General features: G+C 38.2%; 1 protein-coding gene across 7 annotated transcripts in view; it reads right to left on the bottom strand.

The window, feature by feature from the left end:
- Positions 1 to 25,428, bottom strand: part of PFKFB1 (6-phosphofructo-2-kinase/fructose-2,6-biphosphatase 1) — a 57,553-nt gene that overhangs the window by 27,517 nt on the left and 4,608 nt on the right. For 4 of the 7 annotated variants that reach the window (XR_002126947.1, XM_019669255.1, XM_019669256.1 and 1 more), the window contains 5 exons: positions 8,170 to 8,295; positions 4,763 to 4,856; positions 3,859 to 3,925; positions 2,742 to 2,816; positions 366 to 422 (listed from right to left, as the gene is read on the bottom strand). Coding sequence is in view for 6 of the 7 variants with exons in the window: in XM_019669255.1 (XP_019524800.1) it covers positions 366 to 422; positions 2,742 to 2,816; positions 3,859 to 3,925; positions 4,763 to 4,856; positions 8,170 to 8,295 (419 nt within the window). In the remaining variant the exon portion in view is untranslated. Of the gene's footprint in view, positions 1 to 365; positions 423 to 2,741; positions 2,817 to 3,858; positions 3,926 to 4,762; positions 4,873 to 8,169; positions 8,296 to 20,631; positions 20,671 to 24,002; positions 24,934 to 25,428 lie in introns of those variants that run through there. The other 3 variants (XM_019669257.1, XM_019669259.1, XM_019669260.1) reach the window with 3 other exon arrangements.

The following is a 25,428-nucleotide window of genomic DNA, read 5'->3' as shown; positions in this document are numbered from 1 at the left end:
GCCAAGCCTGAGGTCTTGTCCCAATTCTACCTCTTCCTGGCTTTATAAATTCTCGACAAGTCACTTCTCCTCTTGAGACCTCAGTTTCCTCTCTCCAACATTGAAATCATTCCTAACATGCAGGTCTGTTCTGAATAATCAATGAGAGTCAAGCTTCATGTCTGGTGCATATTAAGGATTCTATATATGTTGGCTTTATTTAATTTCATAGGATTATTGTAGGTTGCAATGGTCAGGAAATGCTTCCTATAGGAAGCAGGAGAAGAATTTTGGGGAAGAATACCTCTTATAATCTCATAGAGGTATTTTTAGGTATGATCTAAGCTTTGGCAAAGTAAGGAGAAAAGGTAACTGGTGCTCCTTACCCTGATGTTTTCTGCAATGATGCCAGGGTCATTACAGATGGATTCAATGAAAAACACCTATAAGAAAAATAGAAGAGAGATTTCCAGCAAAGAATTACATTTGATAGGAGCCAAATATAGCTTGTCCCTTCTCAGTGGCTCTGAGTCATTTCTAGAGGCATCTCTGACAACACAATTGTATACATAATTTATGACAACAATGATTTCAGAATTTTGAGTTTTATGAGGCAGATTGGCTCTAAATTAATGATTCCAGATTGTTGTTTTGTGTTTTTACTTTTTCTAAAAGTGAGACAATATAAGCATGGTCTACAAAATGAATTAGGTTCTTAAAAGGACATAATGCACCAAGAGAGATGGACAATCTTTTGCAAGTAACATGCTAAGGTGGTGATGGGGATTTAGCTCACCTTATACCATTTCATCTGAAGTTAATTCTCCTGGTGCCAATTTACCTAATTAATTTAGCTAAAAATATTTTCTGGAGCAGTGGTTCTTTTCTTTCTTTTTGCAAATAAACCTTTTTTTTTCATTCCCTTTCACTTTTTACACCCATCCTCCCATCCCTCTCCTTCCCCTCTGGCAATCATCAATTTGTTCTCTGTATCTATGGCTCTGTTTCTGTTTTGTTTTGTTTACTCATTTTTTTTTTTTAGATTCCACAAATAAGTGAAATCATACAGTATTTGACGTTTTCTATCTAACTTATTTCACTTAGCATACATAATACCCTCTAGGTCCATTCATGTTCTCAAATGGCAAGATTTCTTTTTTTTTTCTTGCATCTGCATTTGTTTTTCTTATTATTTTTCATTAGTTTCAGGTTTACAAAACAACACAGTGATTACATATTTATATACCTCACAAAGTGATAATCCCAATGAGTCTATTACCCATCTTACACTGTAAATAGTTATTACAATATTATTGACTATAATCCCTATGCTGTACTTTACATTCCCATGACTATTTTTTATTATAGTTGACATTCAATATTATTTTATTAGTTTCAAGTTTACAGAATAGTGTTAGATATTTATATAATTCATGAAGTGATCCCCCCGATAAGTCTAGTTCTCACCTGACACTATACATAATTTTTACACTATTATTGACTACATTTCCCCCTACTGTACTTTATATCCCTGTGACTATTTTGTAAGTACCAATTTGTACTCCTTAGTCCCTTCACTTTTCTCATCCAGCCCCCCAACTCTCCTCCCATATAGTAACCATCAGTTTGTTCTCTGTATCTATGATTGTTCCTGTTTTGTTTGTTCATTTATTTAGTACTTTAAATTTCACATATAAGTGAAATCATATGGTATTTGTCTTTCTCTGACTTATTTCACTTAGCATAATACCCTCTAGATCCATCCATGTTGTTACAAATGGTAAGATTTCATTATTTTTTATGGCAGAGTAATATTCCATTGTATATATATATACACCACAATTTCTTTATCCAGTCATCTATTGATGGGCATTTTGGTTGTTTTCATATCTTGGCTATTATAAATAGCACTACAGTGAACATAGGGGTGCATATATATTTTCGAATTAGTGCTTTGGATTTCTTTCGATAAATAAAGCAGTTCCATTCCTGGGTCATACGTAACTCTATTTTTAATTTTTTGAGGAAACTCCATACTGTTTTCCATAGGGGTTGCAAAAAATTGCAGTCCCACCAACAGTGCATGAGGGTCCTTTTTTCTCCACATCCTTGTCAACACTTGTTGTTTGTTAATTTATTGATGATGGCCATTCTGACTGGTGTGAGGTGATATCTCATTGTGGTTTTTATTTGCATTTCTCTAATGATTAGTGATGCTGAGCATCTTTTCATATGTCTATTGGCCATCTCTAAGTCCTCTTTGAAGAACTGTCTGTTCAGGTCCTCTGCCCATTTGTTAATTGGATTGTTTATTTGTTTATTTGTTTTTGGTGTTGAGTTGTATGACTTTTTTTATAAGCTTTGGATATTAATCTCTTATTAGATGTATCATTGGCGAATATGTTTTCCCATTCAGTAGGATGTCTTTTTGTTTTGTTGATGGCTTCCTTTGTTGTGTTTACTGTTTTTTAGTTCTTATATATGGTTTTTGTGGTGGTTCTCTCTTTTATTTCCTCATCCCTACCCCACTCCCCACAGTGTCAGACTTAGCAATCATTTTGTGGCACCTAATGTGGCACCTCTCCTTTCCTGTTCTGTTCTATATTGCTGCTTCTAACCATGATCAGGAAAGCAATGTCAACCAAATTAAAATGTTGAGTCTATGGTAGCTAATTAGGCACCTATGATTCCTCTGGTTTGCCTTTCTCTGGGAATTGTGCTGGATAAGTAGGCTCTAGAGAAGAGTGGGAGTGGTACTGTACCTTGTAACCGTGTTCTTTAGCAAACTGCAAAATCAGTGACCGTCGTTCTCTGGTAGTGTTGGTAGCATCAAAAACCTAGAGGAAGATGAGATTGGCTTACTGTGGGTCTGGTGCGGACAGACACCTACTCTTTGATCATCCCTGTGGTCAGCTAAGTGGGGTGCACCAGAAGGGGCTAGAACTTGAACAGGGTAGTGAAGAATAGGAACGATTTAGAATTGGCTTGTGTCAATTTCTCAAGCACTCCTTGAGCCCTGCTGTCTACCCAAAAATGTAGCAGACTCTATAGGTATAATAGTAAGGCAAGAGGAAGATTGTGAGCTTTTATTAGGGTCATTTTACAGGTGAAGTAGCTAAGTCTCAGAGGAAAGAGTTGCTATAACCAAGGTCACTGAGAGTTGCTGACAGAGCAGAGCTAGAACTGATTTCTCACTTCCTAGGTAGGGCTTCTTCCTTCCTTATCACTTTGGATTTCTTTAAGAACAAGAAACAACTCCTCATCCTCAACACCTTAGATGGGAAAATTTGTATATTTGAGGATTTTGCAAATCCTTCCTCAAGAATCTATGAGATTAAATTGGCTAAAATGATTAGGTAAATCTCAGAACTCAAAAATGTTTGTACTGCAGTTTAAATTCTAGTGTAGTCCTGCTGAATTCTTGGGGATGGAGTGGAAGGTATAGTGGTTTAGAGTGTAGATTCTGGAGTTACACCACCTGGATTTCAGTTGTAGCCTGCCACACACACATTGTGCCATTTTGGGGAATTATTTAATCTCTCTGTGTACCATTCTTCAGGGATATAATATTTTTTTAAGCTGAGCCATCCTACCACCTGTTGGCAGCTCAGCGGCTGCTCAGCTCGGGCCGGGAATAGAACCGCTGTTGCTCAGAGCTCAAACTCTTGAGCGAGCTCTTAACCAACTGAGCCACTCGGCTGGCCCTCTTTTGGGATATAAATTAGGCTATGATAACAATATCTATCTCATAGGGAAGATGGAATGAAATTAATATATGTGAAGTACTTAAAATAATGTGTGGAACACAGTAAATGCTCAATATATATTACCTATCTCCTTACCAGCAGAAACCCTAGGGAAAAATGCAAATTTCTTTACCGCAACATGACCTTCCTCACGGCTAAGATAGTCACGAACATCCTTCAGGGCTGCCAGGACACATTGCCTGAAAAAGATGGAGAAAGAAACAGAGACAAGACCTATCCCCAAGATGGATTCCTCTTTATTTTTCTGCATTACATTTTGCACCATCTCTCAGATGTCCTATTGAACATCTACACGGGGTGTCCTGTGTTCTAGGCACCATGACAAGCACAGAGAGGTCACACAGTTGAAAATGGCTCTTTGTGTACATCTTAGGGGCAAGTATAAAGTAGCATACCCAGGAAAACTTGAATAATGACAGAAGCCATAATATTAAAGGCTCCAACTTTTGAGCTAACAGAGCTCAAGCTGAACTGGTTCTTGAACCTAGTTAGAACCTGAATGTATGGTCTGTGAAGTAGAAGGCACTCCTGGCATGGGTAAAAGTGCATGTACAGGTGTGATGTTGACAATGTATTTATGATTTCAGCAAAAATCTATTGAGTGGTTATTCTTTGCAGAGTTTTATAATGAGGGCTTGGATCAATAAATGAGACACAGGCTCTGTTCAGCAAGTGCTCAGAGTCTTGTAGAGAAGAGAGACCTTGAGGTTGAATGGATGAGACTGGAGAGGCTGGAGTGGGCCAAGCTATTGAGACTCTTTTCTCAAATGCTAGGCTGAGAAGTTTCCAGTTTTTCCTGTCAGATGTAGGAGACTGTTTAAAGTTCTTAAGCAGGAGATTACTCTGACCAGAAACAGGCTTTGGGTAAAATGGCAGAAGGAATGCCCAGGCCACCCTTTGAGAGTCAAGAGGGCCTCCTTGCTAACCCAAGGGGCTCTGTCCCACTCCTGCATCATCTGAATAAAGCCCTCCCTTAGCCAGTGGGCAGCACAGGTCCAAAAATGTTAGATACTTACTTCCTGATAAGTAAGGCCTCCATGTTGTCTGGAAGAAAGAATTCATAGTTCTTGTAGCTAACTGCCTCTCGTCGATACTGGCCTAAATTAAACACTGAAAGCAGGGAACACTGGTGAAGAGGTTAGGAAGGTTGCAGTGGCAAAAAAAGCATGTGTTTGGTGGGAGAGATTTTAGAGGTAAAAGGTATAATTTGCAAGTATATGGTATTGCTTATAAAACTTCAAATTATGGTTATCAGGTCATTTATTATTCATAATCTTAAAAAGTAAAAATCATAATTCCCATTTTACAAATGAGGAAACTGAAATTCAAAGATAATAACTTTCACGGTTAATTAGTGGGGAGCTAAGATTTAAACTCAGGTCTGTTTGAAGCTGGTTGTCTTTCCATTATTCTATTTTATCATAAACTCTAATATTTTTCATGCCCTACTCCATTGAAAAGATAAAGAAATTGAGAGCCAGGGAGTTAAATCAATCACCAAATGTCAAACAGTGAATCAGAACTAGACTGGGCTTCTTGAATCTTAGTCCAATGTTATTACATTTTTCTGTATCATGACAGAGAATCTAAATTTATGCCCTCTCTAGGTCATACTTTCTCATTTGTAATGGTGAAAAACCAGAGAGGAGGGAAGGAAAAGAAAAACGATAATAGGCAAAGGGGTAATACAATATTTCATTCATTCATCCAATAAATATTTTCTGATGCTTACTCTGTGAAGCAGGGCATGAGTTCTGGGGTCTCAGAGATGAACCAAATCTATGTGATGGGGCCCTCAAAGAGCTCAGAATCCAGCAGGTAAGACAGAGAATAAACCAGTAAACAGAGAACTCTCACCCAGTTTAAGTGCTCTGACAGAGCCATGCAGACGAGTAAGGGGAAAATAAAAGACTCATTATCTTAGGGTGATCTGAGAAGGTTTCTTAGAGAAAGTAGCATTTGAACCAGTCCTTTCAGGAGGGCAGGCCTTTTACAGGCAGGCATGGGATGGGGGGTTTGGAGTGGGGAACAAAGACATTCCAGTTGGAGGAACAGCTTGAGCAAAGGTATGGCATTGGTAGAAAGCAGAACATGTTTGGGGGATGGTGAGTCACCCACTGAGCCTGAGGCCTGAGAGACTGGCAGGGGCCTATTGTGGAGGGCCTTGAACGACAGGCTAAGGAGCTTGGATTTAAGCTTGCAGCCAAGAGCACCCTTAGAGGCTGTAGGTATGGTCAGCTTTGTGCTTCGAAATATGATTGTGAGGGCCTACATGACAATGGAGTGGAGCAAAGCAGATGGGAAGCAGGCACATTAGGGCAGAGACCAATCCGCCACTGGGCCCTGGGCCCCTACGCTGAGGAGGAGCTCCTAAGAGCCTGAAGTCCTCCAGGAGAACTTTCTCTTCTCCCCTTCTTTTCTGCAAATGTCCTACTCCTCCCACAGGACCCAGATCAAATATACCCTTTCTGGAAGTTGTCAGTGCCTTCCTGTAGGTGGTTTCCTCTCTGAGCTCCCTCAGTACCCTGCTCTGGGATTCCTAGGTGACATGATGTATTCTTATGCATCCCAGTTAAATGAAGGACTCTTCAAGGACAGGGTTTGAATCTCATCCATTTTTGCATCTCCAATGCCTAGCTCAGGTTTTGGCACATTTGAAACCATTGGGAAACTCTTCACCGGTGCATTAGAGAAAGATATAAAGTACATGAATGGAAATAAGACATAGGAGAAAGAGAGGAGAAGACTTGGAGAGAGGGAGGGAAGGGGGCAGATAGATAAGGGTGTTAAGATGGGCAAGACAAAGGAGAGGCAGAGAACGGAGAAAAGGAGAGTACAGGGCCAATATGGGGTTCCTTTCTCTTCCCATCAGTAGAGCCAAGTAGCAGCCCTAGCACAGTGAGCGTCCGGCTTTGGAATCAGCCAGATGTGGGCTCATATCCTGCTTCTGTCACTTACTGGTCACGTGCCTTTAGACAAGGCACTTCAAGTTCTTGGACATTAATTGTATCAACTGTGAAATTACGATAATATTAGTTCCTCCTTCATGGTTGTTTTAGAACTTAAGAATAGATGCGAGTTCTTTGAGGACACGCACCCTACCTTATTTGTCTTTGTTTGCCCAACATCCAACAAGGACCTTGGCACAGCCGTGTGCTCACAAATATTTGATGATTGAGTTAATAAATGAATGCCCGAGGAAACCTGTATTCTGTGCTGGGGAGCAGTGCTCCATTGAGAGAGAGAGAGAGAGAGAAGAGAGAGACTAAGTATTTGCTTAGTGCGGAAGTAAAGGAGGAACATGGTCCCCCAAAAAATCAGCTATGTTGATATTCTTTAAAAGCATCAGTATAGTCATCAGGGAATAAATAAAAACTATTGGTAGGCTTTCTTACATTTACCGTTTTTATTCTGAATTGATTTTGATGTGGGGGCACCTTATTCTTTAGTGTTTAGTTTTAGTCTTGTCACACTTGAGAGACAGAAATGAATATGACCTAGTTCCCTGCCCCCCAGAGCAGCTCCTGGGGAGAGAGACTCCCCCCACACACACACTACAGCAACACACTATGTAACTAGTGTTGGCATAGAGGGGGCTGTGGCGAGCGTTGGTGTGGGAGCTCAGAGCAGCATGTTTCTCTGAGAGGAAACAGAGGAATCAAATAGGAATGGGGATATAGGGTGGGGAGAAATCAGCTGGAGAGTAGGAGAGAATGATGCTGAGTAAGGGGTAGTAAACAGAAAAGACACCACACTGAGGAGAATGGAAAGATGGAAAGGCGGGGGAGGGGTTGACAAGCAGGGAAGGAGCCCTTTCTAAAGGTGGAAAGGGGCAGGACCACTTCTGGTTGGGGAGGGCTTAGCTGAGAGCCTCTGACCTAAAGAGAGTCTTGGACAGAGCAGACGCCTTCTGGACTAAAGATGTCGAGGTGAGCTAAGGTATTCAAGTTTAGTGAAAACTCTCTAGAGCCCTCTGGGCTGCAGCTTCAAGAAGCTTGATTCCACATGCTCTTAAGGTTTGAAGAAAACCTTAAGGTTGTGAGGAAATGGTAAGGCTAACGAAAATAGTAATATTGGTGTGGTAATAATATAAATAGTAATAAAAATAATGTTGCACATAGGGTTGTTGTGAGGTATTACAAAAATGGAACTCCTTGAGAAAAGAGATTTAAAGTTAGTAGTTTTTCTGCCTAGCACCTAGCATGAGATTGGGCACAGAGTATGTGCTCAAGAAATTTAAAATTTTTAAGAGTGTAGTGGTAATAGTCATAGCAGTAATAGTAATAATTATAGTCCTAATACTGGTAATAATTGAGATATTGCTGGTACTGAGGTCTTTGTCCCTTCTGAGGCTGGCTACCTTACTCTGTTTTCAGCCAGTGGCCTCTAGGGGGCTGTAGAACAAAAGGTTTCAGAGACATACCTTTAGTTGGTGTTCCTATCCAGTTGAGATATCGGGTGAGCTTCGTAGAGATGTAAGTCTTTCCTCGAGCTGGTAAACCCACCATAATCACCATTGTGGGGGAATTGGTAAACTGGGGTATGGATGCTGGAAGACAAACAGAGCCTCAAAAGTTTATCTCTATGTTCATATGATCTTCTGGTATCAGCTCAGGGATGTAGAATTGGAAGGATCATCTCTACCACCATTATAACAAGAAAAAAATCCTGTAAAATTGCAAATTGACTTTTCTTGAATTCACCAGAAAACTGAGATTGCAGTGCAAATAGCTAACCTAAAATCTGTATAGACAGGCATCTGCAGGGAGCAACAGGGCCCAGATATTTATCTTTTGCAGATACTAGTGAACAACACATAAATTCCTAAGAAAATTCAGCTAAAAATGGTTAATGAATTGCTAAGGGTTGGTTGTGGGCTAGTGTGAGAATGTGAAGACCCTGGGGGCTGCAGACATAGGTGGTTTTGAATCGTCTTGCATACTTTTCCCCTAGAAAAGTGCTGACAGGAAAGGCTGAGAAGAATCCTGAGAAAGATATCCTGTGGTTCTGGCTTGGGGACGGAAACATAACAGCAGCCATTGCTGAAAGTGTTCCCAGACCATTATCCCTATATACACTTTGGAACAAAAGCCTTAGTCATCATGGGGAAAGACATTAAAACTGTAGCTTCAGAGCACTGGTGGAAATTCACTAAAGCTGGCAGAGAGGAGTGGTCAACACCATTGAAATTCTGCCCAGACCAAACTTCTCTATCTCCCTTAAGGAAAGTAAGCCTTAATCTGCAGATGGAAGGCAAACAGGAACTGAGAGCACTGGTGGAAATTCAGTACAACTGGAGAAGAAAACTGTAAAAAAATGCTCTAATCCAGGAGGGGCATAAATATGTGCTAGGCTCATCATTATATTTAAAGGAGGGGGAGGAACACTTGGGAAGGTTACACCTCTAAGACTCAGGGTAAGCCTTTCTAAGACTGATGCTTAATTAAAATAGCTTAGAATGCCCTTCATCTTCTATTCCCCACTACCAGGCTAAAAAACAAAATGAGCAAAACAATAATGGACTACATCTTTAAAAGATGCACGAAATATATTGTCTCCAGAGAGAAGCACAAAGGGAAGAATCAAGGCAAGAAGTAAACACAGTCTGAAGAGACAAACAAATCATCAGGACCAGACTCAGTTATGAGACACATTTTGGAATTATCAGACAAGGAATTTGAAATAGCTATGATTACTATGTTAAAGGCTTTATTGGAAAAGGTAGACAACATGCAAGATCAGATAGGTAATTTCACCAGGGGGATGGAACATATAAGAAAGAATCAAATGTAAATACAAAGACAAAAAACACAGTAATAGATCTGAAGAATGCCTTTAATGTGTTTATTGGAGAACTTGACACAGCTGAGGTATTGGTGAACTTGAAGATAGATCAATAGAAAATATACAAACTGAAACACAGAGAGAAAAAAGAGTAAAAAAGAAAACAGCACAAAACATTCAAGAACTTGGGGACACTCTCAAACAGTGTAACATATGTGTAATTAGGATATTACAAGGAGAATGTGGAAGAAGAATTATTTGAAGAAATAATTGCCAAAATCTTCCAAAATTAGCAATTGATAGCAAATCAGAAATCAAAACATCTCAGAGAAAACCAAGCAGGGTAACTAATATTTTTAAAAGAACCACATCACACTCAGGCATATTGAATTCAAACTGCAGAAAATCAGACAGAAATAAAATATTGAGGCCAGCCAGGAAAAAGGGGGTGGGGTGGGGGAACACCTTAGCTAGAGAGGAATATGGAGAAGAATTGCACTAGACTTCTTGTCAGAAGCCACACAAGCAAAAATACAGTGGAATGAAATCTTTAAAGTATTGAAAGAAAAAAAATAATAAATAAAGCAAAGAATCCCTGCCAATCCAGAATTCAAAATTCAGCAAAAACATCCTTCAAAAATGAAGGCAAAATAAAGACTTTTTTCTGACAAAAAAACCAAAAAAACAACAATAGAAGGAAATTCATCACCAGCATACCTGCCTTATAAGAAATATTAAAGAACATTATTTAGGCGGAAGAGATAGGATATAGGTCAGAAAATGGTATCTACATAATTAAAGGAAGAGTACTGGAAAAGGAATAAAAGCAAAATATATTTTTTTATTTTTCATATTCTTAGTTGTTCTAAAAGATAACTGTTTAAGACAACAATAATAACAGTGTATTGGGTACTTATAGCATATGTAAAAACGAAATGAATACAACAGTGACACAAGAAAATGGAGGAAGGAATTGGGAATATTCTAAGGTATCTGTACTACCTGTGAAGCAATATAGTGTTATTTGAAGGTGAACCCAACTAATTTTAAAATGTATATTTTAAACCCTAGGGGGACCACTGAAAAAGTAAAAAAATAAAAAAGACATATAAAGAAGTAAACATAGTAGATAAAATGGAATCTCATAAAATGAGAAAAGGCAAAAATAAGAGAAAAAAGAAACAAAAAACAAATGCAGTGAATGGAAAACAGTAGCAGAATGGTAGATTTTAATCTAACTATGTCAATAATCATTTTAAATGTGAATTTAAAATTGTCTAAACACACCAACTAAAAGCAGAGATTGTCAGATTGGATTAAAAAAAAAGCAAGACCCAACTATACGCTGTCTACAACACACACACAGCTGGGTCCAGTTCTGGGATCATCTTTTATCTTGCACTAACTCAAATATAAAACATTGATAGGGTGTATAGACACTTGTTTGAAAACTGAAAAGTAAATATAGGCAGGTGGATCAGGGCAGAACATCAGAGTCTGAAATATTGCCTAAAGGGTTGTGAGTTCAACATTTTTTCCCTCCAGCATCCTGAGCTTGAATTGAAAATAACATGGAACCCAGCAGTGATCATTATTTAGTAGACAGAGTGAAATACAGGAGAAGCCTTGAAGCTCTGGCCTGAGGAGTAGAAAAGGGAACTCCTAAACTTCAAAAACAATATGGGAAATCTCTCAGGTTTTTATTTACTGTACTTCTTCTTTGGTCCCACAGTAGAGGTAGTGACAGCAAAGGCAGCCCAGAAGGAAGAGTGGTTTATATTGTGAAACTTTAGAAATCAAAACACTAAGGAATGAGATCCTTTCTGTGGTGGAGCCATGGCCTCAAAAGGACAAAACTAAACTTCATATTAGTTTTTCCTCTTTCTTTCCTCCTGCAACTTGTTCATGGAAATGGTACTACCGAGACAGTGGGTGGTTTCTGAACAGAGGGCAGAAAATTGGAACCCAGAGTGAACAGTTTAGAAAAGCAACTGCATGAAGTTGTTTTGAACCTCTGGGTTCACTTCTGACCTGCGAGTGCTTTGATCTGATTCTACTTATTATGCCAAAGATTTGGAAACTGAACTAGCAAGTAAACCTCCACCTAAATCCCAGACTGACCACTAGGTGGTGCACACTCAGAACTGATCTAAATAGTACCACAAAAGTTTTGAAAACTGATTTTGGAACCACAATACAGAAGGGTAAAACAAAAATATCAACCTCCATAGGATATAAACAAGATTCTGGGTCTCAAGCAATATTCACAATGTCCAAGATACAAACTAAAATCAACCAACATACAAATAACCATGAAACCTCAACTCACATAGAAAAAGATGATCAACAGATCTGAAGGATGAAGTGACACAGATGTTGGAATTCTCTTAAATTATCTATTATAAAAATGCTGAATGAATAATCACAATCTTAAAATAGATGTTAAAATAGACTAATTCAACAAATAAATAGAAGATACAAGCAAGAATCAAGTAAAAAATTTAAAACTGAAAACTACAATAGCAGCAACAACAACAATTCCTCACTGAATGGAAGAATAGAAATGATAGAGAAAAGAGTCAATAAACTCAAAAACCCATCAATAGAAATCATCCAATAAGAACAACAGAGAAACAAAATATTGAAAAGAAAGAACAGAGGAAGGGGCCAGCCGAGTGGCTCAGTTGGTTAAGAGCTTATGCGAGAGTTTGAGCTCTGAGCAACAGCGGTTCAATTGCTGGTTTGAGCTGAGCTGCCGCTAGGCTGCCAACAGGTGGCAGGATAGCTCAGCTTAAAAAAAGAAAAGAAAAGAACAAAGGAATAAGAATATAAGGGACCTGTGTATAAAAAGAAACAAACAAACAAACAAACCTAATAATATTCAAGTTATTGGAGTTCCAGATGGCCTAAAAAAGTATTTGAGAAAATTATGACTGAAAGTTTCCCAAGTTGATTATAATCATTAACTCAGTGATTCAAGAGGCTGAGCAAATCCTAAATGGATACAACCATGAAACCCCATCTAGACACAAAATAATCAAATTGCTAAAAATTATGAAAAAGAAAAACCTTGAAGGTAATGGGAGAAAAATGATACATTACCTATAAGGGAACAACAATGATTCAAATGACTGAATATTTTTTACCACAAACCATAGAAGCCCTAGCAAAATGGCACAACATTTTTAAAGTAGTGAAAGAAAAGAGTTGCTAACCTAAATTCTATACCCAGCTAAAATATCCATCATTCAAGAAGTTGAAATAAAAAACTTTCTCAGTGAAGGAAAACCAAGAATCTGTAGCTGGCAAACCTTCACTAAAAGAAATGCTGAAAGAATTTCTTTATATAGAAAAGAAATTGTACCAGAGGAAGCTAAAGGAAGTGCAACAGAAATGGTAAATATCTGGATAAATATAACAGGTTTTTTGGCATTTTTTAGCCCTTTAAAACATGTCGGATGCTACAAAGCAAAAAAAAATTAACATTGTATAACATTGTACGATGGGATCCTCAATGCATATAGATGTAATATATAAGACAAATATAGCATGGAGAGAGAAGTATAAAGTGACATATATGGTGTATAGTTTATACATTCATATTGAAGAAGTAACAGATTGATTCTATACAGACTGAAAAGTTAAGTGTGTATTTTGCAATCCCTAGATAAACTACGAAAAATTATGCCATGACAAACAGTAGAAATCACAATAAAAATTATGCCATGACAAACAGTAGAAATCACAATAGAAAAAGTAAAATAAAATACTAAACACTGTTCAAATAAACCAAAAATAGGCAGGAATAAGAGGAAAATAAACCAAAAAGAGAGACACGGAAAACACATAAGAAAATAGTACATCTAAATCCAAATATACCAATAATTATATTAAAGGTAAATAATATAAACAGATCAATTAGGAGACAGCCAAATATATTTTGGTTTAAAAATCTCATTGTCCAAATATAGGCTGTAAATTCTATTAATCTATTCAGGAAACTAGAAAGCAGAAAACAAAACCACTTCTTAACTTATTTTTTGAGGCAGGCATTACCTTGACACAAGCACCATTTAAAACAGTACAAAAAAAGAGAAAAACATAAACCAGTATCTCTCATAAACATAGACATGAAAATCCTCAAAAAATTGGCAAATAAAATTTTGCCATATATAAAAATCAATACAATAATCCCCCTTATCCATGGGAGATACATTCTAAGATCCCCAGTGGATATCTAGAACCACAGGTAGTACCAAACCCTACATATACTGTTTTTTCCTATACATGCATACATATGATAAAGTTTAATGTAAAAATTAGGTAGGCAAGGAATTAACAACAATAACTGATAATAGGATAATGATAACAATGTACTGTAATAAAAGTTATGTGAATGTTCTCTCTCTCTCTCTCTCTCTCTCTCTCTCTCTCTCTCTCTCTCTCTTTCTCAAGTAAGTTTTATATATTTCGGCCAAATCTATTCCTGAATTTGTGTAATCATCCCCTACTTCCAGTAAATGGCTCGGTGTCACTCATTTAAGGGGATCCCTTTCTGAAGTCTTCATATAGGCTCAATGCTTTGTGGCAGAATACGTTGCCATCAATCAGAACATATTTTCTGTCCATGTTTTCCACTTACAAATTTACTGCCTTTTCAATCTTAACTAAGCAATTGTCACACACTGTGACTGTAATTTTTGTAGTTTGAGGTGCTGCAGAAAAAATAACACACATTTCTTCTTCCTCCTTCACAATTACATGGACAGAAGATTTGTTCTTAACATTGATCTCATCAACCTCAGTATACAATTTTTTTTCTTTCCTTATTAGGTTGAGGACTTTTACCTTTTCACTGAAAGAAAACAGTTTACAGCTTCTCTTTGGCATATCCAAATTGCCAGCCTCACTACTCTTACAATTATGGGCCATTATTAAGTAAAATAAGGGTTACTTGAACACAAGCAGTGCAATACCACACAAGTTGATTTGATAACTGAGACACCTACTAAGTAACTAACAGGTGGGTAGTGTACACAGCACAGATACAGTGGGCAAATGGATGATTCATGTGTCAGGTGGGATGGAGCGGGATGGTGTGAGATTTCATCACACTACTCAGAACAACATACAGTTTAAAACTTATAAATTGTTTATTTCTGGATTTTCCATTTAATACTTTAAATTGGGTAACTAAAACCACAGAAAGTGAAACTGCAGATGATAGGGGTGGGAGGCTACTATAATAATGCACCACAACCAAGCATGTTTTTTTTAAGTACTACATATTTATTATGGAAAATTTGAAAAAGTCAGAAAAGAGCAAAGAACAAAATTAAAATTAAAATCAATTCATGATATAACCACTGTTAATATTTTGATATACTTCCTTCACTGCTAACATTTTTAAGAGTTTATATCATACTGAAAAAAATTATTGATTATATAGTTCTTTATCAATGTAAGTTATATCATGAACAATGCTGGGTCAACATATTAAAATTAATCAGTGTAAAAAAGTATCAAAAGTGAAAAAAGAAACTTTTGACAAAATACAACATCCATTTCTGATGAAAACTCCCAGCAAACTAAGAATATAAAGGAATTTCTTCAACCGGATAAAGGATATCTACAAAAAGAAAAAACTCCTACAGCTAACATTATACTTTATGTTCATAGACTGAATGCTTTCCTAATATCAGGAACAAGGCAAGGATGTCCACTCTCATCACTCCTATTCAACATAGTGCTGGAACTCCTACTCAATACTATAAGGCAAAAAAATGAAAAATGAAATAAAAGGCATATGGATTGTAAGGAAAGAAATAAAACTGTTTCTGTTCACAGACAACATGATTGTCTATGTACAAAATCCCAGGAAATCTACAAAAATCCTCTTAGAACTAATTAATGAGTTTATCAAGTTCACAGGATACAATGTCAACACACAAAAGACAATCATTACTGTCAACAAGCAATGAAAAATTGAAAACCAAAATAAAAAATAAATATTTAAAATAGCTCTAATAAGATAGAATACTTAGGTATAGTACTAACAAAACTTGTATAGGATGCATATGCTGAAACTACAAAATGTTGCTTAAAGAAATCAAAGAACTAAATAAAAAGAAAGACATACTTTGTGTATGGATTGGAAGACTCAACATAGTCAATATGTTCATTCTCTGCAAATTGATCTATAAATTTAACACAGTACCAACCAAACATCTCACCAGGATTCTTTGAAGCTATAGACAAGCTGATTCTAAAATTAATATGGAAGGGCAAAGGAACTAGAATGGCTAAAATAATTTGCAAGATAAGAACAATTTTGAAGGAAACGCCTTACCTGATTTTAAGACATACTATAAAGCTACAATATAGTAGTCCTCCCTTATTTGTGGTTTTGCTTTCTGTGGTTTCAGTTACCCATGGTCAATTGTGGTCCAAAGCATTAAATGGAAAATTCCAGAAATAAACAATTCATGTTTTAAATTTCATGCAGTTCTGAGTAGCGATGAAATCTTGCACTGTCCCACTCTGTCCTTCTTGGGACATAAATCATCCCTTTGTCCAGTATTTTCATGCTGTATATGCTACCTACCCATGGCCATGTTGGTTATCAGATACACTTTATATAGTATTGCACTGCTTATGTTCAAGTCACCCTTATTTTACTTAATAGTGGCTCCAAAGTGCAAGAGTAGTGATGCTGGAAATGCAGATATGCCAAAGAGGAGCCACAAAGTGCTTCCTTTAAGAAAGAGATGACAACTTCCAATTACGATGTTCATCCAAAAGGTTTTGGCAAAACACCATGCAACTATTAAGGATCCCTAACCATTGACATCATCTGATTTGACATCCAACCATCAACATCATCATGGCACAATAATCCAGGATCACCCAAAACAGTTGATTCTCCTTCTGACATGTGGTCAGAAGGTCAGTAGTAGCCTGACGCTAGCTATGTCACAATGCCAATATCATTCACCTCACTTCATCTCATCGCATAGGCATTGTGTCATCTCATTTCACATCATCACAAGCAAAAGGAGGGGGAGCATAGTACAATAAGATATTCTGAGATTGAGAGACTAAATTCACACAACTTTTATTACAGCATATTGTTATAATTATTCTATTTTATTACTATTAATAGTTATTGTTGTTACTCTATTACCTGTGCCTAGCTTGTAAATTAAACTTTATCATAGGTATGTATGTATAGGAAAAAAAACATAGTATATATAGGGACCGATATTAGCTGCAGTTTCAGGCACCCACTAGGAGTCTTGGAATGTATCCCCTGCAAATAAGGGGTGGACTACTGTTCTCAAGATGGTGTGGTATTGGCAAAAGAATAGACAAATGAATCAATGAGATAGAATAGAAAGTCCAGAAACTGTCCAAAATTACTTGAATATATTTAAGTGGGTCTAAGGCAATCCAATAGAGAAAATAGTCTTTTCAACAAATGTTGCTAGAACAATTGGAAGTCCATATGCAAAAAATAAGCATCTTTCATCTTATGCAAAAAGTAATTCAAAATGGACCATTGGCCTAAATATAAAATATAAAGCTACAAAACTTCTAAAAGAAAATGTAGGAGAAACACAGTGAGGCCTACTGCTGGTTGCTGACTCCCTTAAGTTTCAGCCACTGAAAAAGCCTCATGCAGTACAAATTGGGTGTGGAGGGGTCTCAGTGAGTCACCAGGGCAGAGCAAGCAGAGCTCACCAGACCAATTCAGATTCAGATTTGGCCTTGGTGGTGGCGAGGGCTTAACACAGGAAAGATGGCACCTCTCTGCCAGCTGCATGGGAGAAGGGCCCCATACAGGGAAAATGGCAACTATCTTCCAGCCCTTGCCACGAAGCCACACACCTCAGTCAGCCCATCGTATGTTTCTGACACCCCCCAAGTCACTGCCCCTCCTCCATAGTCCAGGGCGTGTGTCTGTGGGTGAGTCTATGTGGGCCTTTAGGAGGACATCTGGGTTTCCTGCAGGCTTCCGTCCCACCCAGACTGTCAGAATCCCCACTGTTTTTCACAGCCAGACATTGTGGAGGCTCCTCTTTGCAGCATCATTACTCTGGGCTGGGGAGCCTGGTGTGGGGCTGGGGTCTCTTGCTCCTCTGTGGGAAACCTCTGTGGCTGAGATATCCCTCCCAAGTTTCATCCACCAGACCGAGGTTTGGGGACCACTTGTTTCACATCTCCGCCCATCCTAGGAGTCTCTTCTTTATATCCTTAGTTATAAAACTTCTGTTCAGCTATACTGCAGATGGTTCTCCAGCTTGACTGTTCTATAATTTCATTGTAATTTTGATGTGTTCACAGGAAGAGGCAAGCACTGCGTTTATCTACTTTGCCAGATGATTTCCGAAGTTGTACACTTTAAAATGATGAATTTTACGGTATGTGAATTATATCTCTATTAAAAACAATTTTTTAAAGTATAGGAAAATATATACCAGGCTAATATGCTAAATAAAACATATATATATATATATTAATATCAGAAAAAATGGATTACAGAGCAAAATGCCAACATACTAGATTACCAGAAATAAACTCTTTGAACATCAGTAAAATATTCAAGTCACCAGGAAGATATAGCAATTCTAAATTTGTTTGTAACAAATTTAGTTACAAACAAATTTGTTTGTTACAAAGCTCCAAAATTGATGTAGTCACAAGGAAACATTAACAAATTTTGCATATCAGTAAGCAGACAAAACCCCAGAAGAATACAGAGCATTTGAGCCAGATACATAACATGATTTAGGTATATGCTAAACTGAACCCAACTGTAAAATGCACATTTTTTTCAAGTCCTCATGGAACATTCACCAAAAACTTTCATATGTTGGTCTATAAAGCAAACCTCAGTAGATTTTAACAAACTGAAATCATAGAAAGTTTGTTCTCTGAAGAGAATGGAATCAAACTGGAAATGGCAAGGGCACTGATCTGTTAAAACAGAAGCTAGCCCTGGCCCAAGGGCTGACACCAATTACAGGAAGCCTCCTGCTGTGCCAGGCCTTAACACTTTAGTTGCTAGATGATAATCAGTAGGTCCCAGCAGTCCTGTAAAAGGGACTGAGGTGGTCAGGGCAACTGGGTAAGTGGTGGAGAAGCTAAGAAACCCCAGAGCTGTGACTACTTACTATATTTTCTGGAAATATTTTACAAATTCATATGTCCATCTGTGCATCTGTGGAATATCATCCCTGTTTAATAGTCCAATTATAATATGGGATGCTTATATTTAAAAAGAAGAAAGTCTGATAACTAATGAGCTGAGCATCCAACTTCAGAGACTAAAAAAGAACAAGAGAATAAATCCAAAGACAGTGAAAGAAATAGGATAATGATGAGAAAAATGGTTCAATAGAAAACAAAGACAACAGAAATAATAAAAAAAGCCAAAAGTTGATTATTTTTAGAAACTTATAAAAGTGATAAACTTCTGGTAAGACTGATCAAGAGAAAAAAACAGAAGGTACAAATAAACAATATTAGAACAAAAGAGAGGATATAACTGCCAATGCAACAGGGATTTTTAAAAATATAAATATTTTTAAGAACTTTATGCAAATAAATTTGAAAAGTGATGTCAAATAGAAAAATTTCTAGATAACCATAACTTAAAAGTGACAAGTAAAAATAGCAAACTGGAGTGATTAAATAATTATTTAAAAGATTGTATCAGTTAAAATATTTCTTACGAACAAGACGCCAGACCCCAATGTTTTTACATGAAAATTGTGCCAAATATTTAAAGAACAGGTAGTTCCTTGGACAACTTCTGTCAGAAAATGGAATGAAAGGAAATAGTTCTCACTTTATTTTATGACATCAATATCAAACAGGGAAACATGAGAATGGAAAAATACAGGCCAATCTCATTCATGAACAAAATGCCAAATTCCTAAACTAAATATTAATGAATTAAATCCAAGCAGTTTTTATCCTAGGGCTGAAAGATTAGTTCAATATAATAAAAAGTCTCTAATGTATTTCACATTAACAGATTAAAATATACAATCAACATGTCATCTCAGTGGACACAGAATGCACCTTGAATAAAATTCAGTATCTACTCATTTAAAAATAATCCTATTGGCAAATTAAGAATAAACTGATCTTCCTTAACCTGTTAAATGATATCTACAAAAAACTACAGCAAACTTACTCAATGGTGAAACTTTAAAAGCATTCCCTTTAAAATTAGGATGAACATAAGAATGCACACTATTAACATTTCTACTCAACATTGTACTAAAAATGGTGTGAGTGTATTAGAGGTAGGTCTTAGCAGTGCGGTGATATACGAAAAAGCAACTACAAAAAAAAATTTAAAAATAATAAAAAAAGATTGGAGGGGAAAAAAGATAACTCGTTTATATACAAATTAACAAAGCTGATAAGTTGATCAGGTTTGCTAGTTACAAATACAATATACAAAACCCAATTATATTTATATAAATTAGCAATAAACTGCTATAAAATGTAATTTTCTAAAAAGTTATCATTTACAATAGCAAAAAAAATAAGCAACAACATTTCTTACGATATTGTGCAAGCCATTTTAAATGACAAAACTTCCCTGAAATAACACGAAAAACTCTAAATAGATAGGGAGAAAAAGATGTTAATTCTCCTTAAAGTGATCTACAGGTTGAATGTAATTCTAACCAAAATCCCAAGTTGTTGTTTTTTTTCGTGTGTGTGTATGTGTGTGTGTGTATAACTTGGTGTAACATGATAAGCTGATTCCAAAATTTATTGGGACAAAATTTTCATTTCATTTGATTGCATTTAATAAGCAACAACTAGAAACGATCTAAATGCTCATAAACAGTAAGATGGATAAATAAATCGTGGGGTATTAACAAAATGTAATATTACAAAGCAAGGAGAATAAACAAGCTACAATTACATGCAACAATAATATAGATGGCAAGCAAAACATACAGGTGAGTGAGAAAAAGAAGTCACAGATGAATATACACAGCTATTCAAGTGCTTTACAAGTTAACACGAGGTCAGACAATTAAGTTTGCGAACTCGTCCTAGAAAAAGTGCTACATACCTTATCGCTGAATATCACTATGGTCACCTTCGAAGTACTCCCCTCAGGAAGCTATGCACCGACACCAGTGCCTAGTCCACCCTTCAAAGCCATTTTGGCACTCTCAGACAGTGCCATGTGAGCTGGTGCGTTGTCATGATGCAAGAGCCATGAATTGTTGGTGAAAAGTTTAAGTTGTTTTCGTCTAACTTTTTCACGCAGCCTTTTCAGCACTTCCAAATAATAAACTGGGTTAACTGTTTCTCTAGTTGGTACAAATTCATAATGAATAATCCCTCTGATATCCAAATAGGCTAGCAACATTGTTTTGACTCTTGATTTGGACTGATGGATCTTTTTTGGTTGTGGAGAATTGGCTGACTTCCATTGTGCACTTTGACGCTTTGTTTCAGGGTCGTATTGGTACACCCACGTTTCATCACCAGTGATAACACGGCCCAAAACAGCATCTTGCCTCTCCAAAAGGTCTTCGTAAACTTCGACTCTCCTTTGCTTTTGTTACGTCGGGGAGTTCCTTCAGGACCATTTTTGCATACACCTTTCTCAAGCCAAGATTTTCAGTTAATATTTTCCTAACTGTATCTCTATCGATGTTTACTTGGTCTGCTATGCTTCTCACAGTCAGCCGACAATTTTGATGCACAATTCGGTGAATTTTTGCAATGTTTTCATCAATTCTGCTCATTACTGGCCACCCTGATTTCACTTCATCAATGACGCATTCTCTCCCCTCAGAAAAATGTTTAATTCATTTGTGCACTGCCATTTTCTTCATGGCATTATCCCCATAAACTTGGGCTAACACTTCCCTGATTTCACTTCCACTCTTGCCAAGTTTCACAAGAAATTTAATGTTTGTTCGTTGCTGTGAGTCAAGCTCAAACATTTTCGCAACGGCACACAAAAACATGCAACAACAATAATGAATGCCACTCTGCAAGACACCACCACACGTCGACATGAACACAGCTGTGAGACACTGATATACCAAGGTTATGAAACCTTACTGAGCTGTTTGGACAGTGCTGCCATTGAAAGCGCATGGTGGCAAGATTGCGAATGTAATTGTCAGTCCTCATACATTTAATCCTCAGAACAACTTCATTAAGGGGTTGTGTATCTCCTCTCCCCCACCACTGCCTTTGGGGTCAGGCAGGTCTTCTAGAGAGAATGCTCCAAGCAAAAGATGATTCAGATATTTGTGGGGTAAATAGCCTGGCCTCCCCAGAAAAAAAAAGGTGAGGCAGGCATTGCCCAGGGCAGGACGTGGCAACTGCTACCTAAGTGTATTGCATCTGTGCTCTGACACAATTCAATCAATCACTAATGAGTTTTGTACACACAGAGCCCTATGCTTGGCTATGGTGAGTGGTAGAGTGGAAATTGCACAGAGTGACCATTTACTGAGTATCTGCTATGTGCTGTGCTCTGGGCTTGATACTGAAGATTTGATGGGCAAAAAGACCACACACCTACCTTCTTATTTAAATAATCATAACTAATATTTATTGAGTGCTTACTATGAACTGGACACTATTATATTATATGCATTTTATATTACTCAGCTCTCTAATCTTCACAACACCACCATTACTGACTTCTTTTTACAGTTCAGAAAATGGAAGCACTAAGAATTTAAGAGACTTGTCCAAGGTCACAGAGGCAGGATCTGGGACTCAAAGTTAGGCAGCCTGAATCCAGAACCTCTGAATCACTCCAACATGGAAAGGTGGATATTAATCCTGTTTTACAGCTGCGGAAAGAGAGGCCCAGAACTAAAGTGAACACATGTTTATTTTGCACACTTTATGTGACAAACTATATTAGATGATTTATGTATATTATTTCTCCAACCTGAAAGACATAGTTTCCAGAAATATAAGGGTCCAAACTTTGGAGGAGTGAGGTATGCAGACAGTGATTTGCCTGCTTGCCAGCTAAACCCAACAGCTCCTTAGAAAGGATAAAGAGTGGCTGGATTGGTGAAGGTGGAGTGTAATTCTGTCTCATCCAGGTTCCTAGATCTCCAGATGAGTGAGTAAAACTGCAGGTGGAAAGGAGAAGGGAGGAGAACAGGAGGCTGGGTTTTCTCCCCCTTTCTCTTCTTCTTCCATCCACACTCTACATCCTATACACTACATTTAACATCCACAAATTGGTAGTTACAAAATAGTCACGGAGATGTAAAGTACAGCATAGGAAATATAGCCAATAATACGGTAATAACTATGTATAGTGCCAGGTGGGTACTAGACTTATTGGGGGATCACTTCATAAATTATATAAATGTCAAACCCCTATGCTGTATACCTGAAACTAATATAAAATAATATTGACTATCAACTATAATTGGAAATAAAAATATATATAAAATAAAGTGAGAACAGTTACAGCCAAAAACCACAACAGAACCATCCTACATCTTCCTGTATCCTCTAAGCAACTACCTCTCCCCCAGCTAGCTCTTACCCTAGACCTCGTCTACATTAGCATCGTGGAAGCTTGGTCAGCTGGTTCTTGAGATGTCTGGGTCCTACAGTCCACAGCTGTCTTATCTCCAACCACCTTCTGGCTCCTCAGGCCATAATCCTTGGGCTGAAATCACCTTGGTCCACAACTGTTCCCTGTTATCTATGGGAAATGGTATACTCCAGTTTCTAAAAAAATATATTTACAGGTTTTGTTAGCTTTTCCTTTGCCTCTTTCTTAAATTTTCCTAGTGAACATTACATCAACAGGCTGTCACTAAGAAGACTGTCTTCTTCCTCTCTCTGGGTAGAGCAGCAAGTGTTCATATGCAGGAGACAGGACACCCAGACTTTCCCAACCCAGTCAGATAGATTTATTAGAAGAGGCTTGAGAAAGGGGACAGGCAAACTCACCAATGACATGTCACTGTTGTGTACCCAGCACCTGTCCCCTGAGAAACGATTCCAGGAATCATCACCTTATTTCACCCAAGCACTATCAGACAGGAAAAGTTTTCATACACTTTACCAAAGTCACCAAAATGAAACATTTTAGGCTAAGCATGGAACAGTTCCAAAGTAGAAATGTCAAATTGCACATAAGAAGCATTCCAAATAAACTCTGGATGAGAAAAAGTTCCCAGTCAAAAATCCCTCTGATTAAATGGTCTTTACCCAATCCTCATTCTTTCTCTGTCTTCATTTCTTTTTGTCTTCCTCTCATTCTTTTTCTACCTTTTCTGACACTAGCCTCTTGTTATCCTATAGCTACTTCATCCACCTGCTCTTTTATTCAAGCTTTCAGGTTGGGGTGGGAATGGATGGGGGGTATGTCCTTTGCTCTCCTTCTATACCCACTTTATCACCACCACCTTTGAGCCCACGAGAGCAAACCCCACTTACAGCCCCTTCTCCGTTGCAGCCCGCTGCTGCCACTGCTGTGTGGAATCCAGATCTTCTGCAACCTCGTTTGGGTGAGCTCTCCCATCTGTCGAGACATCTTAGGTGTCACAGCTAATGACAACACTGTCCAAAAGGTACCGGACCTCACTTCCTATCTTGCTGCCTCTTTTGGTGCTGTGGCCACAGACGCAGGTGGACAGAGTTGGGACAGTGAGGTGCGCTGGGCTTCTGAGCCCTCTGGCAGCCTGTCTCCAGCCTCCTCTCCTCTTTCCTAGCCCTTGCTCGCCTCTGCTCATGTGTGTACCAGTGGGGGCTTGGGTGCAGAGAGGGAGAGGTTGGACAGAGGTCAGTAGAGGTCTCTGAACTCCAAGAGCTGTGTACATAGGAGATAAGTTCCTTCCAGCAAGGAAGGCAGCCAGCAAGACAGCCCAGGTCTGGCCAGTCACTTCCCTCCAATGAAGACAGGACTAGTAGAGTATGCAAATAGAAGACCAAAGATCATGTGCTTACATCCTGTGTGGGATAGGGAGACAAAGGTGATGAAGGCAGGTCTCAGCAGCTTTCGCAGCTTTGAAATAAAATAATGGGCTCAAGTAGAATGCAAAGTTTCAACCGGGAAACAGAGATCCACATCAGAAATGCAAGTTTCCCAAGCACGAATATGCAAAGTCCCCACTGAAAAATGCAATGTTTTGACCCAGCAATCAAAGGCCCAAACTGGAAGTGGAAGGTTCACTGTCTCATTGCCCCACACTCCCCCACAAAATGGCATTGAAACCCTTCTCTTTCCCTGAATTCTGCTGCTGTTCCTCTTGCAGGTCCTCTCCCTCCTAAAATGTGCTGCCGGGGCACTCTTGGAGAGATGAGCACTAACTGATCATCTTTATGCTCTCTCCAGCCAAGGCTAAATAAATCCGAGTAAACCTGACACCTCTAGGGGAGAGATGGTAAGCGCTGCCCACATGGCTGCCAGCTGCAATCAAGTGCCCTAGGGAGAAAGGCATTGTGATTTGATCCGGAACCTGGCTAAAGATCCTCATGCCAAGCCATGGGGATGGAGGTTTAGGGTGGAGGCTGCAGCAGGTAGAGTGTGGGGAGCAGGGAGCAATGGCCTCAAAGTAGGACATCCCACTCAGATGTCTCCACTTTACCCTCCGTCACCCCCTGGTTGTGTTGAGGCTTTCATTTGTAGAACTCATCTAATGGCACAGCTTACCTGGAAGATGTCCAAGTGTGCTCTTACTTCATTCTTTTGCAACCTTCCCACCCCTAATGAACCTCCAGTGATTGGCTATGAGGAAGCTCAACTTTCTTCCACTGAGCTTGGCTGCACAGGGGCAATCTGTTATGGGTAGAAATCTCCACTCCCTTCCCTCCAATGATTTCAGCTCCACTTTGCCTTTTAAGAAGTTCCCTAAAATACATT

This window comes from Hipposideros armiger, unplaced genomic scaffold, assembly GCF_001890085.2.
Source record: "Hipposideros armiger isolate ML-2016 unplaced genomic scaffold, ASM189008v1 scaffold_551, whole genome shotgun sequence".
Lineage (NCBI taxonomy): Eukaryota > Metazoa > Chordata > Mammalia > Chiroptera > Hipposideridae > Hipposideros > Hipposideros armiger.
This window is presented reverse-complemented; position numbering and strand designations above follow the sequence as displayed.